The following is a 17241-nucleotide window of genomic DNA, read 5'->3' as shown; positions in this document are numbered from 1 at the left end:
TAACTTAGCTGCCCTTTTTCGTCACGTGAGGGACTGGATCGGGAAAACAGACTATTTCTCTGCAGGGAAGGTGGAACAGGAACTGGCTAAACCGTGGGAGTTGGCTGCCCTTATTCACACTCGGTTAAAAGATCTTCTGAAGGAGGTAAAACAATCTATCCTTCTTAGAGATACTATTATGGCGTGGAAAGCGATTAGGAAAATATACAGACTACCGATATACTTGTCACCCCAGATGCCTTTGTGGTCTTTACCTGCCTTTCCGCAAGGGCGAGAAAATAGAATGTATAAGAAGTGGAGAGAGAAAAATATTCACACACTAAATGACTTACTAACTGGACCAGACCATAAATTGATGTCGTGGGAGCAATTTGTCAATGGGCATCAGATGGAGACGTCTCACCCACTGGCATTTTATCAGCTCTCAGCCTATTGTAAAGCCCAAGCGGATTCCTTGGGAGAAGTGGACAGAATGACCTGGTTTGAAGCTCTATTGGGGAGAGGTGGGGTTATGATCTCCTTGGCAGATACATAAAGACGTCTGAGAGACATCAGTCTTATGAACCTGGCGAAATCTGTTTTTGCGCACTGGGAGAGGGATGTGAGGGTAGAAGATTTGACCCTTAAAATGAGAGAGGGTTTAGAGTATGTCAGGAGGGCGGTTCATAGTGAACAATGGAGAGAATCGCAATGGAGGATTCTACATAAAGCGACATATGCGTATAATCTTTGATATGCCAATGCCCCAGCACATTATCTGAGAGAATGTCCGAAATACTCGCTGCCCAAAGCAGACCTTTTGCATGGGCTGTGGAATTGCCAACGACTTAGACCACTATGGGAAGATGTGGTCTCGCTTATTAAAGAGGTCTGGGATATTGAGGTGAGAACAGAACCGCAACAATGTGTGTTCCAGTATATTCCCGTAGGCCAGGATGTCTCGCTGGGTAAAGGGGTTGCAGAACCGGGTGTTCATATTACCCTTATGGCAGTCAAAAAGTGTTTATTGCGACATTGGTTAGAACCAGTAGTTCCTACTATAGAGGAAGTGTTGGGTCTCATTAAAAAAAAATTGTATTTAGAAAGGTTAGAGGTAGGTAGGAACAAAGAGAAGGAAGTAGCAAAAATTTTTTTAAAATGGAAAAAACTGGTTGAACATATCCTGACGAGAGAAGAAATTAGGGAATTAGTAACCCCATTCAAGCAAACCAAGTGGTATTTGGAGGCAAGTTTGAAAGGTACTCTTGGTTTATTGGAAATCTAGGTGTAGGCTCCTAAACATTTTCATAAGTCAGAATTTGAGAGGAGGCGAACAAGATTGGTATGAGTAGCAGAAGTTGGGAGGGGTGTAGGGAGGGTGGGTAGTTAGGGTGGGGAGGATAAAATGAAAAAAAAATATGTTTTTTGAATGCAGACAGCATGAAATATGATTGTATGTCTCTTACGATGTATACTTACTGTATTATATGACTGTATACCTCATGCATCTGAATAAAGAAATGTTAAAAAAAAAAAAAAAGAAGAGGATAAGATGAATAAAAATCAAAGACAATAGAGCATTATCCTGCAGATTGATTCCAAAACTGGGTGGATGTCAGCATCATCTCAATTTAGGGCTCCATCCACCTCTACCATTGCTATGGGTTACACGAATCTTGGTGTCTGTGGCTCCTAGACTCCCTCTACAGGTAACAGGAACACAGGGATCCAGAAAGTAAAAACACAACAACACAAAGCATTTTCCATGTTTTTATACTACTTTATAGTATAAAAACATAGGGGCACATGTATTAATACTGGTGTTTTAGATGCTGGTCTTAATAAAGCCCTAAACTGGCGCTGGCCTCTCCATAACTTTGGCGGATACTATGCCGCTTGTAAATGTAAGAGAGCTTCCTAGCTGTCTTACTATTAGACCTTTTTCTACATCTGAAACAGGCATAGAAAATGGTAAATAAGACAGGCCTGCTGCCCGTCCCCGCCTACTTTTTTGGACAACTTAAAGGGGTTCTGCAGTTTGTTTAAACTGATGCTCTATCTTCTGAATAGATCATCAGCATCTGATCAGTGGGGGTCCGACACCCGGGACCCCCGCCGATCAGCTGTTTGAGAAGGCAGCGGCGCTCCAGGAGGGCCTCGGCCTTCTCACTGTTTACTGCAGGCCCAGTGACATCACAACTAGTATCAACTGGCCTGGGCGGGGCTAAGCTCCATTCAAGTGAACGGATCTTAGCCCGCCCAGGCTAGTTGATACTAGTAGTGACATCACTGGGACTATGGAAAACAGTGAGAAGGCCGCGGCGCTCCTGGAGCGCCGCCACCTTCTCAAACAGCTGATCGGCGGGGGTCCCGGGTGTCGGACCCCCGCCGATCAGATGCTGATAATCTATCCAGAGTATAGATCATCAGTTTAAACAAACTACAGAACCCATTTAATAAATGACCCCCCCATACTTTATACTCCTCACAATATAAATGTTAAAAAGTATAAATCTGAAGGTGTCGGCCCGTTAAAGAGTAATAAGGGGGGAGTCGCAGAGAGCGATGAGGAGAAAGCAAAGCTGTTAAATATTTTTTTCTCCAATGTATTCACTGAGGAAAATAAACTGTCAGATGACATGCCGAATGTTGAAATAAATTCCCCATTAAAAGTGTCCTGTCTGACCCAGGAAGAAGTGCAACAGCGACTTAAAAAGATTAAAATAGACAAATCGCCAGGACCGGATGGCATACACCCCCGTATCCTAAGGGAATTAAGTAATGTCATAGCCAGACCCTTATTTCTGATGTTGACAGGGAATGTCCCACAGGATTGGTGCATGGCAAATGTGGTGCCAATATTCAAAAAGGGTCCAAAAACAGAGCCTGGAAACTATAGGCCGGTAAGTTTAACATCTGTTGTGGGTAAACTGTTTGAAGCTTTTCTGAGAGATGCTATGTTAGAGCATCTTAACGGAAATAAGCAAATAACGCCATATCAGCATGGCTTCGTGAGGGATCGATCATGTCAAACAAATTTAATCAGTTTCTATGAGGAAGTAAGTTCTAGACTTGACAGCGGCGAATCAATGGATGTCGTGTATCCGGACTTCTCCAAAGCATTTGACACTGTACCACATAAAAGGTTAGTATATAAAATGAGAATGCTCGGACTGGGAGAAAACATCTGTAAGTGGGTAAGTAACTGGCTCAATGATAGAAAACAGAGGGTGGTTATTAACAGTACACACTCAGATTGGGTCACTGTCACTAGTGGGGTACCTCAGGGGTCAGTATTGGGCCCTATTCTCTTCAATATATTTATTAATGATCTTGTAGAAGGCTTGCATAGTAAAATATCAATTTTCACAGATGACACTAAACTGTGTAAAGTAATTAACACTGATGAGGACAGTATACTACTACAGAGGGATCTGGATAGATTGGAGGCTTGGGCAGATAAGTGGCAGATGAGGTTTAACACTGACAAATGTAAAGTTATGCACATGGGAAGGAATAATGCAAGTCACCCGTACTTATTAAATGGTAAAACACTCGGTAACACTGACATGGAAAAAGATCTAGGAATTTTAATAAACAGCAAACTAAGCTGCAAAAACCAGTGTCAGGCAGCTGCTGCCAAGGCCAATAAGATAATGAGTTGCAGTGATAAGAACATAGTCCTACCACTTTTTCAAATCATTAGTCAGACCACACATGGAGTACTGTGTACAGTTCTGGGCTCCTGTAAACAAGGCAGACATAGCAGAGCTGGAGAGGGTCCAGAGGAGGGCAACTAAAGTAATAACTGGAATGGGGCAACTACAGTACCCTGAAAGATTATCAAAATTAGGGTTATTCACTTTAGAAAAAAGACGACTGAGAGGAGATCTAATTAACCGCTTGCCGCCACGCTAACGCCGAAAGGCGTCATCGCGGCGGCTCTCCCAGGTCACACTAACGCCAATAGGCGTCATCTCCCGTGAGCCGAGATTTCCTGTGAACGCGCGCACGCAGGCGCGCGCGTTCACAGGAACGGAAGGTAAGCGAGTGGATCTCCAGCCTGCCAGCGGCGATCGCTCGCTGGCAGGCTGGAGATGTGATTTTTTTAACCCCTAACAGGTATATTAGACGCTGTTTTGATAACAGCGTCTAATATACCTGCTACCTGGTCCTCTGCTGGTCCCTTTTGTTAGGATCGACCACCAGAGGACTCAGGTAGCTCACTAAAGTAGCACCAAACACCACTACACTACACTACACCCCCCCTGTCACTTATTAACCCTTTATAAACCACTGATCAGCCCATATAGACTCCCTGATCACCCCCCCTGTCATTGATCACCCCCCTGTCATTGATCACCCCCCTGTAAGGCTCCATTCAGAGGTCCGTATGATTTTTACGGATCCACGGATACATGGATCGGATCCGCAAAACGCATACAGACGTCTGAATGGAGCCTTACAGGGGGGTGATCAATGACAAGGGGGTGATCACGCATATAGACTTCCTGATCACTTCCCTGTCATTGATCACCCCCCTGTCATTGATCACTCCCCTGTAAGGCTCCATTCAGACGTCCGTATGATTTTTACGGATCCACTGATACATGGATCGGATCCGCAAAACACATGCGGACGTCTCAATGGAGCCTTACAGGGGGGTGATGAATGACAGAGGAGTGATCACCCATATAGACTTCCTGATCACCCCCTGTCATTGATCACCCCCCTGTCATTGATCACCCCCCTGTAAGGCTCCATTCAGACGTCCGTATGATTTTTACGGATCCACGGATACATGGATCGGATCCGCAAAACACATACGGACGTCTGAATGGAGCCTTACAGGGGGGTGATCAGTGACAGGGGGGGTGATCACCCCATATACACTCCCTGATCACTCCCTGTCATTGATCACCCCCCTGTAAGGCTCCATTCAGACGTCCGTATGATTTTTTACGGATCCACGGATCGGATCCGCAAAACACATGCGGACGTCTGAATGGAGCCTCACAGGGGGGTGATCAATGACAGAGGGGTGATCACCCATATAGACTCCCTGATCACCTCCGTCATTGATCACCCCCCTGTAAGGCTCCATTCAGACGTCCGCATGTGTTTTGCGGATCCGATCCATGTATCCGTGGATCCGTAATAAATCATACGGACGTCTGAATGGAGCCTTACAGGGGGGTGATCAATGACGGAGGTGATCAGGGAGTCTATATGGGTGATCACCCCTCTGTCATTGATCACCCCCCTGGAAGGCTCCATTCAGACGTCCGCATGTGTTTTGCGGATCCGATCCATGTATCCGTGGATCCGTAAAAAATCATACGGACGTCTGAATGGAGCCTTACAGGGGGGTGATCAATGACGGAGGTGATCAGGGAGTCTATTTGGGTGATCACCTCTCTGTCATTGATCACCCCCTTGTAAGGCTCCATTCAGACGTCCGCATGTGTTTTGCGGATCCGATCCATGTATCAGTGGATCCGTAAAAATCATACGGACGTCTGAATGGAGCCTTACAGGGGGGTGATCAATGACAGGGGGGTGATCACCCCATATAGATTCCCTGATCACCCCCCTGTCATTGATCACCCCCTGTAAGGCTCCATTTAGACATTTTTTTGGGCACAAGTTAGCAGAAATTTTTTGTTTGTTTTGGTTTTTTCTTACAAAGTCTCATATTTCCACTAACTTGTGTCAAAAAATAAAATCTCACATGAACTCACCATACCCCTCACGGAATCCAAATGCGTAATTTTTTTTAGACATTTATATTCCAGACTTCTTCTGACGCTGTAGGGCCCCTAAAATGCCAGGGCAGTATAAGTACCCCACATGTGACCCCATTCCGGAACGAAGACACCCCAAGGTATTCCATGAGGGGCATATTGAGTCCATGAAAGATTGAAATTTTTGTCCAAAGTTAGCGGAAAGGGAGACTTTGTGACAAAATACAAAAAAAATAAATTTCCGCTAACTTGTGCCAAAAAAAAAAAATTCGAGGAACTCGCCATGCCCCTCACGGAATACCTTAGGGTGTCTTCTTTCCAAAATGGGGTCACATGTGGGGTATTTATACTGCCCTGGCATGTTAGGGGCCCGAAAGCGTGAGAAGAAGTCTGGGATCCAAATGTCTAAAAATGCCCTCCTAAAAGGAATTTGGGCCGCTTTGCGCATCTAGGCTGCAAAAAAGTGTCACACATGTGGTATCGCCGTACTCAGGAGAAGTTGGGGAATGTGTTTTGGGGTCTCATTTTACATATACCCATGCTGGGTGAGAAAAATATCTTGGTCAGATGCCAACTTTGTATAAAAAAATGGGAAAAGTTGTCTTTTGCCGAGATATTTCTCTCACCCAGCATGGTTATATGTAAAATGACACCCCAAAACACATTCCCCAACTTCTCCTGAGTACGGCGATACCAGATGTGTGTCACTTTTTTGCCGCCTAGGTGGGCAAAGGGACCCACATTCCAAAGAGCACCTTTCAGATTTCACAGGTCCTTTTTTACACATTTTGATTTCAAACTAATTACCACACATTAGGGCCCCTAGAATGCCAGGGCAGTATAACTACCCCACAAGTGACCCCATTTTGGAAAGAAGACACCCCAAGGTATTCCGTGAGGGGCATGGCGAGTTCCTAGAATTTTTTATTTTTTGTCACAAGTTAGCGGAAAATGATGATTTATTTTTATTTATTTTTTTCCTTACAAAGTCTCATATTCCACTAACTTGTGACAAAAAATAAAAAATTCCAGGAACTCGCCATGCCCCTCACGGAATACCTTGGGTGTCTTATTTCCAAAATGAGGTCACTTGTGGGGTAGTTATACTGCCCTGGCAATTTAGGGGCCCTAATGTGTGCGAAGTAGTTTGAAATCAAAATCTGTAAAAAATGGCCGGTGAAATCCTAAAGGTGCTCTTTGGAATGTGGGCCCCTTTGCCCACCTAGGCTGCAAAAAAGTGTCACACATCTGGTATCGCCGTACTCAGGAGAAGTTGGGCAATGTGTTTTGGGGTGTCATTTTACATATACCCATGCTGGGTGATATAAATATCTTGGTCAAATGCCAACTGTGTATAAAAAAATGGGAAAAGTTGTCTTTTGCCAAGATATTTCTCTCACCCAGCATGGGTATATGTAAAATGACACCCCAAAACACATTCCCCAACTTCTCCTGAGTACGGCGATACCAGATGTGTGTCACTTTTTTGCCGCCTAGGTGGGCAAAGGGGCACATATTCCAAAGTGCACCTTTCGGATTTCACAGGCCATTTTTTACACATTTTGATTTCAAACTACTAACCACACATTAGGGCCCCTAGAATGCCAGGGCAGTATAACTACCCCACAAGTGACCCCATTTTGGAAAGAAGACACCCCAAGGTATTTCGTGATGGGCATAGTGAGTTCATGGAAGTTTTTATTTTTTGTCACAAGTTAGTGGAATATGAGACTTTGTAAGAAAAAAAAAAAATTATAATAAATCATCATTTTCCGCTAACTTGTGACAAAAAATTAAAAGTTCTATGAACTCACTATGCCCATCAGCGAATACCTTAGGGTGTCTACTTTCCGAAATGGGGTCATTTGTGGGGTGTTTCTACTGTTTGGGCATTGTAGAACCTGAGGAAACATGACAGGTGCTCAGAAAGTCAGAGCTGCTTCAAAAAGCGGAAATTCACATTTTTGTACCATAGTTTGTAAACGCTATAACTTTTACCCAAACCATTTTTTTTTTACCCAAACATTTTTTTTTTATCAAAGACATGTAGAACAATAAATTTAGCGAAAAATTTATATATGGATGTCGTTTTTTTTGCAAATTTTTACAACTGAAAGTGAAAAATGTCATTTTTTTGCAAAAAAATCGTTAAATTTCGATTAATAACAAAAAAAGTAAAAATGTCAGCAGCAATGAAATACCACCAAATGAAAGCTCTATTAGTGAGAAGAAAAGGAGGTAAAATTAATTTGGGTGGTAAGTTGCATGACCGAGCAATAAACCGCTAAAGTTGTGGAGTGCCGATTTGTAAAAAAGGGCCTGGTCACTAGGGGGGTATAAACCTGTGGTCCTTAAGTGGTTAATATGTATAAATATATCAGGGGTCAGTACAGAGAGCTCTCCCATCATCTATTTATCCCCAGAACTGTGACTGTGACGAGGGGACATCCTCTGCGTCTGGAGGAAAGAAGATTTGTACACAAACATAGAAGAGGATTCTTTACGGTAAGAGCAGTGAGACTATGGAACTCTCTGCCTGAGGAGGTGGTGATGGTGAGTACAATAATGGAATTCAAGAGGGGCCTGGATGTATTTCTGGAGTGTAATAATATTACAGGCTATAGCTACTAGAGAGGGGTCATTGATCCAGAGATTTATTCTGATTGCCTGATTGGAGTCGGGAAGGAATTTTTATTCCCCTAAAGTGAGGAAAATTGGCTTCTACCTCACAGGGTTTTTTTGCCTTCCTCTGGATCAACTTGCAGGATGACAGGCCGAACTGGATGGACAAATGTCTTTTTTCGGCCTTATGTACTATGTTACAATAATAAAAACAATTCAATCACAATGTATATAGTAAAATGCCAGAAAATCACCCTCCTCTTGTCCGCCCAACTTGAGGCTTCGTTGTTCAAAACACTAATTGTCCATTTATAGCCATCCAAATTCTCTTATATGAGTGCTATGTAGATTTTTTATTAAACATACTTCCACTTTAAGTGCTTATTAAAATCTAAGATATATACAGGCCAATGTATTTCCCAAATTCCTTACTACAAAATCCAGGTGAGAAACCCCCAGATCTTTACTTTTCACTCATTGTATCCACACATAGAGCAGCACAGGTCCATTTGACTATTGTATATGCAGTAGACTGGAGAACCACTGAACGAAACACCAGGCTACAAAGATATAGATCAGATAGATGCAGATTGTTGGCTGAACAACTGTCGATCATCTGGTGGACAAATGTTTTGCATACACTTCTAACCAGGTTAATCCATGTTCAGTGAAAATGGATGAAGGGAGAACAATCTTTCTGGAAATGTTCTCTCAAAGAAGTATTGTTCAAGGACGAAAGATCTATTGTAAGAAGGAAAGCTTTTGTCTGATGAACAGCTAAAAACTTTAAGCACGGACAACTTTTTTCCAGACAATGATGGTGCGCCACTGGTCGGTTAAAACTAATGTTTGTTGTTAAATACCATTAGGCCTCATGCACAGGACCATATGTATTTTGCGGTCGGCAAACCGGGATCAGTAAAATACGGATACTGGCCATTTCATCCCGCAATTTCTGTGGGCCTCATGTCAAAATGCTTATTATTGTCTGCAAAATGCAATAGGGCATGTTCTATTTTTTGCAGGCCAGACATGTGGACATACGGATTCAGACAGCATAGGGTGCATTTTTTATTCTGTGTATGGGCACCATCGACCTGCTGAAAGGAGTTGTACCAGAAATACATCTGATCCTTTTACCCCTTTAAGCCCAACACAACAGTGGGAGCATGTGACACCCACATGCCCACTCACTGGCATCTGACGAAAACTGGAATTCCAGTGATTTAACCCTTGTGATGCCATCTGAAGTATGCCCTAACAGGAAACTGCTGTTCCCTCGCCTCCCACAGAAGTGAATAAATAGAGCAGCACACATGCCATAATTGTCTTGGGAACACCCCTTTAATTATCACAAACCACAAAGTCCATTTCAAAAACAATTTAGGGTGCACATAAAAATACACTGGAAAAAGAACAAAAATTAAAAGAGTATGGCTTTTTGAATGTAGTGAATACAAAAAGAAAATAAATGCCGAGTCCTGAAGGCCAAACAGTTAAAGGGGTTAACCAAAGTCTAAAACATGCCGCCCAATGTCTTGTGGGTGACGCTATGGAGGCTCAACTCCATCCATATATTGCCGACCCAGTGTACGTGAGCCGGAATACGGGCACGGGGCACACAAGTTCGTATGAGCCCTTAGGAAAAGATAGAGGGGTTCAGTGGTGTTAGCAATGCAAGGCTCTGTTCACCCCACATTTGAGCCTTAGGTCCTCATACTAACAATAATATATACCTGTACACTTTTTTGCGGTATGCCCCTGTATAGAACAATTACACTTATATCATTTATATAACACTATACAGTACAATAGATAAATGGATAGGAAAATGGCACCTGTCAGGCTAATGGAGTCCTGTGGAAATCATGAAATATAAATGTTTATAGCCTTAGGTGTTATGATTTATACAGATGGGACTTGAAAAGATCTCAAAGCTAAGGTGACGTCTAATTGCTGAGACTTTAAGAAGCAAGGTCTACTGTGATCGCCCACGCGCTGGACACTGGGAGGTCCCGTTCATGTTGCCTCCTACTTTGTGGATGAAATATTGATGGTCTTAGTCACAGTAAGAAAAGTGCAGCTCTAGTAAGGCACAAATATAAAAGACAGACTAGATGGAATGATGACCTCCTCCTATAACATTTTAATCTACTTCTGGTGGTCTATGGAGTTTCCATGACTGCATTATCAACAAACATTGCTGAAATAGTCAAACCAGAGGGGGATCCAGATACTTCTAGCCACATAAAGATCCAGATATGTCTAACCATATTTTGCATGGGTTCTGCAGTGGAATTTATTCAGCTGACATCCATTACAATAGGACTAAATAAAATCCTTTTCCCATTAAACTTGTTTATCCATTGTTTAGATTATTGCGTTCCTACTCAGCCAAGTGAATACTTCCTGTCACAACCTCTTATTTCTCTTCTTTTTGACCCGAAAACAGGTCAACTTTATCAAAGAAACTGTTTATTTAGGGACAGTAAGGGTTCCGGTTGCCTCTTTACTAAAATTAACAGGCCATCATGTTTAAATATATCAAATGTCCCTCTTCATCCCTCAGCATCAAATGATTCCAGCTACCATCCCATCCCTAGTTGCACCATTCATAACATATTGCAGACCCGTAACACGGCCACAAGTTTAAGCATGTGAAATATTGCAATACATAACAAGTCATTTTCTGAAGGTCTATTTCTGGTGATTCACATATGAATTTGTTTCCACATGTTTACAAGACAGAAACAGATGTTCCTACAGCTCTCATAGGCACATAAAGCTTTGATCAGTACTGAGACATAATCAATTCACTTTTCCCCCTTTGTATCCTGGAGGTCACTTGTTAGCTACAAAAGAAACACATTAATGTCCAGCTGCTACTAATAATGTTCATGTCCATTGCCAATCAACGGAATGATTTTCCACCTGCCATTTGGCCACCAGGCCTTAGAGGGATGGTTTAGCACCACTGTCATCAAGACAAACATCTACAGAAACACATGAAATTATGCTCCTACACGTAGACATCTTTATTCAACACCTCTCACTATTTTACATCAACTTTACCACCTTTACTAACGGTCCTATTTTATTAAATATACTTGTAAGTGACATAGGAGAAGGTTTGGTAGGTAGGAGTTGCCTGTCTACTGATGACACAAGTGTACAATAGGGTCAATGTTCCTGGAGGTATCTGTAGGATGGAAATTCATTTATCTTTATAGATAAATGGTCAACACATGGAAACTGCAGTTCATTGTTTCCAAATGTAAAATTTTGCAGTTGGGGAGAATCCTTCATATGGGTATCACACTGGGATCTCGGTTTTAGCCAGGACTCCAGAAAAGTAGGGTTTAGAGGTTCTGATTTCTGAAGGTGTGAAAATTAGTCAACAGTATGGTATGCCCTAAGGAAGGCATGTAGGATGAGTCATAACCAATAGGAACAAGGAGAATGTGATCCCGCTGTACAGAGCGCATTTGGAGATCTATGTTCAGTTCTGGAAACTTAATCTACAAAAATACATTGATAACATAAAATAGGTCCAAAGATGGGCGGGTCTTAAGACTAAAACTTAAAGGGGTTTTACCATCTCAGACAATGGGGGCATATCACTAGGATATGCCCCCATTCTCTGATAGGTGCAGGTCCCACCGCTGGGACCCGCACCTACCATGAGAACAGAGCATGGAAATGAACGGAGGGCGTACTGCGCACACACAGCGGCCCTCCATTCATTTATATGGGGCTGCCAAAAATAGCTGAGCGCTGGTTCGGCAATTGCCGTCTTCCCTATAGAAATGAATGGGAGCATGGGGCGCGCATGCAAGGTGCGCTCCCATTTACTTCTATGGGAGCAGCGCTTGGTGGTCGACAGCACTTTCCACTTCGTTCTCGTTGTAGGTGCGGGTCCCAGCGGTAGGTGCGGGTCCCTAGCGATATGCCCCCATCGTCTGAGATGGGAATAGCCCTTTAATGGGATTGTCCAATCCTTTTATATTGATGGCCTATCCTAAGGACAGGCCATCAATATTTGATCTGTGGGAATCCAACACCCCAGAGATCAGCTATGAGCTGTGCTGAAAGCAGGTGTCGAAACTACACTGTGTAGTAGACAGAGCTGGTTACTGCAGCGCTGCTCCCTTTGAAGGAGGCTGTGTAGTTCTAGCACCAGAGCTACTCTGGTTTATTGGTGGTAATGTCGGCCACTTAATGATCTGATTTTGAAACATCAGTTTTCATCAGTTTTTGGAACAGTTCAAATTTCTCATAAAAAAAATAAATAAAAAATAATGCCATAACTGAGAAAAGAAAACGTAGTGTGAACGAGCCCTTCTGGACTAGTAAGAGCTCCTCTGGCCCAAACCAGGCAGCCGTCAGCTGGCTCATTTTCCATGCAAGCCCTGCACTGTCAGTCTGGGTTATAAATAGTGAAAGGGCTGTTTCACACGAGCAGATGCCATGCGTGGAATCCGCTGCGTGAATGCCAGCCAAGACCCGCTGCGGACAGAAAAAGCACGGAGCATTAACATGACTGATAATGCTCCGTTGCCTCTCTGTGATCTTTTTACTACAAAATCACAGTGACAACTTTATCTCACTGTGATTTTGTAGTAAAGAGATCACAGAGAGGCACGGAGCATTATCAGTCATGTTAATGCTCCGTGCTTCTCCTGTCCGCAGCGGGTCTTGGCTGTCATTCACGCAGCGGATGTCACGCACGTCATCTGCTTGTGTGAAACAGCCCTAAAGCTTTTAAAAAAAGTAAGAAAAATCACAGTCAATGTTTTTTTTCTGCTGGATAAACACCCAGTTTTTGCAGACTGTCTATGAATTTACAGAACGGTTGGCAATCCTGCTGCAGACGCAGTGGATTTTATACAGGTCTACATACAGACCACTGCTAGCCCATTGCACTAGCAGTTAGTAATTGGTAGGGGATTGGCAACTTCTGGAATATAGGAATCCTATCTGCAGTTAAATTGCTCTGGTTCTGAAGTCAACCATATTTGCTTTTACGTGAAGAGATTGCCTCCAGAGTGGATCTGCATTGCAGCATTCCGCATCCATGGCTCCGTTCCGCGGGCCCGCTAAAAAAATATAACATGTCCTATTCTTGTCCATGCTTTGCGTTAGCTATAGCATTTATATTGCCGGTGCCCGTTCCGTTCTGCAAATTGCAGAAGGAAACACAGTCGGCTTCCGTTTTTTGCGGATCCGCGGCTTGCGGACCGCAAAAAACAACACGGTCGTGTGCATGAGGCCTTACTTTGGCAAAAACTTTACTTTTGGCGAGAACTTTACAGAATATGTTACCTGTGATAGAGCAGTATATAATATGAGGGGCTGTTTTCATCAGATCTTCATAACCTAGCCCCATTTCAGCTAGCTTTCCAGGAATGTAATTTTCTATGAGAACATCACAGGCTTGTGCTAGCTGAAAGGTAAATGCACAGATATTACAGTAAATGCATACACATTACAGTAATTATATGACTAGGGCAGAAAAGCCTCCTAGGTTGTGCACTGCGCTTACATTCAAGCTTTGGGCTCTAAGAGCCTTCAAGTGTCATTGAAAAAGAGACTCTCTTTTACTATTTTTTAGACAAAAATACCCTTTTCTAAGAATGGTTAAAACTATATAAGCATCAGAACCAACATTATTTTCAAGTGAAATGGTACATGTAAATAACATGCAAGGTATATTACATGCTCGAATACTAGCTCGATAGACATATACATCTATGTAGCTTGCAGGAGATGATTACAGTTGGATTGAGCAGACTGACATACAGCTTCATGAGGAAAAAAGTTGGCAAAACTTGTAATTTGTTATTTTAAACCTCTGCTCTTTCTATGCTAAGGAGACCGGTGGGTTGTCCTACAGATAGCCAACTTTTCATAACTAATTAGCTGTTAATTGGTAAGTACGACCGCACACATGACTCCAAAGCTGAAAACGAGCAAAGTTTAAATGAATAAATTAGAAGTTATGCAGAATGCACTACATTTTTATGATGGCAAATGCTAAGTTCAAAAAAATTTTACTAAGAGTTTACATCTGCATTCATAAGCTTTAATTGACCCTACCATGTTCATATGTTCCCGCATTGCTGAACGTATTAAAGGGGTTCTGCACTTTCATTTAACTGATGATCTATTCTCTGGATAGATCATCAGCTTCTGATCGGCGGGGGGTCCGACACCCGGGACCCCCGCTGATCAGCTATTTGAGAAGGCCGCGGCCTTCTCACTGTTTACCGCAGGCTAGTATCAACTAGCGTGGGAGGGGCTAAGCTCTGTTCACTTGAATGGAGCTTAGCCCCGCCTACGCTAGTTGATACTAGTCGTGACTACTGGAGCGCCGCTGCCTTCTAAAACAGCTGATCGGCGGGGGTCCCGGGTGTCGGACCCCCGCCGATCAGAAGCTGATGATCTATCCAGAGGATAGATCATCAGTTAAATGAAAGGGCAGAACCCCTTTAACTTAACATGTTAAATCAACTTTTAATGTATACAAATGAGCCTCTAGAAGCAATGGGGCGTTGCCGCTACTCCTAGAGGCTCTGCTCTCTCTGCAACTGCTGCGTCCGCTCCACTTTGATTGCCAGGCTCAGGCAAGTGTGATCACTTTTACACCTCCTGGACCTATCAATCAAAGTGGAGAGGACGCAGCAGTTGCAGAGAGAGCTGAGCCTCTAGGTGTAACCACAACGCCCCCATTGCACCTAGAGGCTCATTTGCATATAATAAAACTTCATTTTTCTAAGCAATGCAGGAACATAGGAACATGGGACCAACACAGATGCCTTCAGCTGGCAGCAAAACATGAACACATGAAAACGGACAACAGCTCAGCCAATTTCATTGGTAAAAATCTGTTCTTCGTATGTATAATAGCCCCCATAGGGCCCCAGTATATATAATGGCGCTACACTGCCCCTGTAAATATATCCTCATAGCAGCCATAATAATGTCCTGTTAGTACCCATTTTTTGTTTTGTTTTTTTATCAGGAAAAGGGGCGTGTCCACATCTTAAAAAAAAAATGGTAGCGTATTTTGCGTGCTGCATACCTCCCGCAGACCAACATGTTCATGTTGGCAAGTATATAATGTATGCACTGATAATTCCTCTTGGTTTACAGTGTACAAGTCTTGCTAAATGTCCTCCAGTATGTGGTGGAGGAGGGCCTCACGTAAGGGCTCATTCAGACGGATCCCCCCAAAAAACAGATTGCATTCAATTTTTTTGCTGATCCATAGACTTTAAGAGGGCCATGTCCTGATTTCCATGGACAAGTATAGGTCATGTTTCATTTTTTTGCTGAGCCGTGCAATGGAATAAAAGAGCCCCATAGAAGTGAATGGAACAGCATCTAATCAGCAAAAAAACAGATCTGCATTTTTGCGGACAACATATGGCCGTCTGAATGAGCCCTTAGTCCAATGAATGGACTGCTCCGTCCTCCTGGAACCTTTCATCTGACTGTCCTGACTACCTGTGAGCTCAGTTTTCCTCAAGAGCTCTCAGGAGCTGCATACAAATAACATGTACTGAAGTCTGCATCAATGGGATACATGGAGTAGCCAGGGCAGTAGTAAGCCTTATTTCTAGCAAATAGGTTTTTAAGGTTCTAAACATTCAAAGGGAACCGGTCATTATATCAGAGCTATGTAACTAATTACTTGGAGACGCTGCTCTCATCATATTCTCAGTTCTCATTGGTAATATTTATTTTTAATTTTTTTCTAATCGTGTGCATTTTGAAGAAATCCGCTTTTTGAAATGTATTTGACATGTCCAAACTCTGTGACCTGAAGTCACTGGGGCAGCTCTGTGCGATCACTGAATCACCAAGCTGCTGCTGTAAACCTGCCCATCCAGCTCTGATTGACCTGCTTGCAACTTGGCCACGTCATGGCTAGCTTATTGGAAATCTCACGCATGGCCAAGCTGGAGGCAGGTCAATCACAGCTGGATGGACAGGTTTAAAGCAGCAGCTCTGTGAATCAGCAATCGCGTGGAGCTGCCCCAGTGACTCCAGGTCATGGGGTTGGGGCATGTCAGGGACATTTTATAAAGTCGATTTCTTCAAAAAGCATATGATTAGAAAAAGCTATTAAAAAAAATTACAGAAAAAAAAGATAATAATGCACTAACAAAATAGATGCAAGAATTATATATGGACTAAGCCCTCATTCTGATGTAATAAAATCTGAGACCCTTAGTCAATTTATTTTGATAAAAACAAATATGTGCCCACCTACCCCGCCAAGGTGATCTCAGGTTAGGCAGGTCCTACGCTAAACCACTGTTCAGAAGCACAGACTCCAGCTATATGTACACCTAATCAAGGTGGTCTGTTTGATAGGAAGGGTAAAAATGCACAGGAATGCTACTCCCAAGATAAAATAGGAGCGCCTTCACACTTCCAATCTTTTATCTTTGCTTTTTATCTCTTTTCTGTGATTTTAGAAAAAAACAATTAGCAATAAGAACTGAATGATGAGAGCAGTGTCACCATGCAATTAGTTACATAGTGATGACAGGTTCCCTTTAAAGGGCTTCTGTCACCCCACTAAAGTGATTTTTTTTTTTTGGGCTAGTGAAATTAGTTATATTGCGATATATCACAATATAATTGTGTTACTTACTTTGATCCAGCAGTTTCTGCAAAAAACGAAGTTTTATAATATGTAAATTCGGTCTCTAACAGCAAGTAGGGCGGCTACTTGCTGCTAGCTGCTGCAGAAATCCGCCCCCTCGTCGTGTTGATTGACAGGGCCAGCCGGGATCTCCTCCTCCGGCCAGCCCTGTCGGCATTTCAAAAATCGCGCGCCTCTGTTGATTCGGCGCAGGCGCTCTGAGATGAGGAGGCTCGTCTCCTC

The 17241-nt window shown here is 43.0% G+C and overlaps 1 protein-coding gene across 3 annotated transcripts in view; it reads right to left on the bottom strand.

The window, feature by feature from the left end:
• Positions 1–17241, bottom strand: part of SUGCT (succinyl-CoA:glutarate-CoA transferase) — a 942268-nt gene that overhangs the window by 849080 nt on the left and 75947 nt on the right. For all 3 annotated transcript variants that reach the window (XM_044293705.1, XM_044293704.1, XM_044293703.1), the window contains exon 6: positions 13668–13788. In XM_044293705.1, the coding sequence (XP_044149640.1) occupies positions 13668–13788 (121 nt within the window). The remainder of the gene's footprint in view (positions 1–13667; positions 13789–17241) is intronic.

The sequence above is a fragment of the Bufo gargarizans genome, chromosome 5 (assembly GCF_014858855.1).
Source record: "Bufo gargarizans isolate SCDJY-AF-19 chromosome 5, ASM1485885v1, whole genome shotgun sequence".
Classification (NCBI taxonomy): domain Eukaryota; kingdom Metazoa; phylum Chordata; class Amphibia; order Anura; family Bufonidae; genus Bufo; species Bufo gargarizans.
Note: the sequence above shows the minus strand (reverse complement) of the source record. Positions and strands in the feature narration are given on the sequence as shown.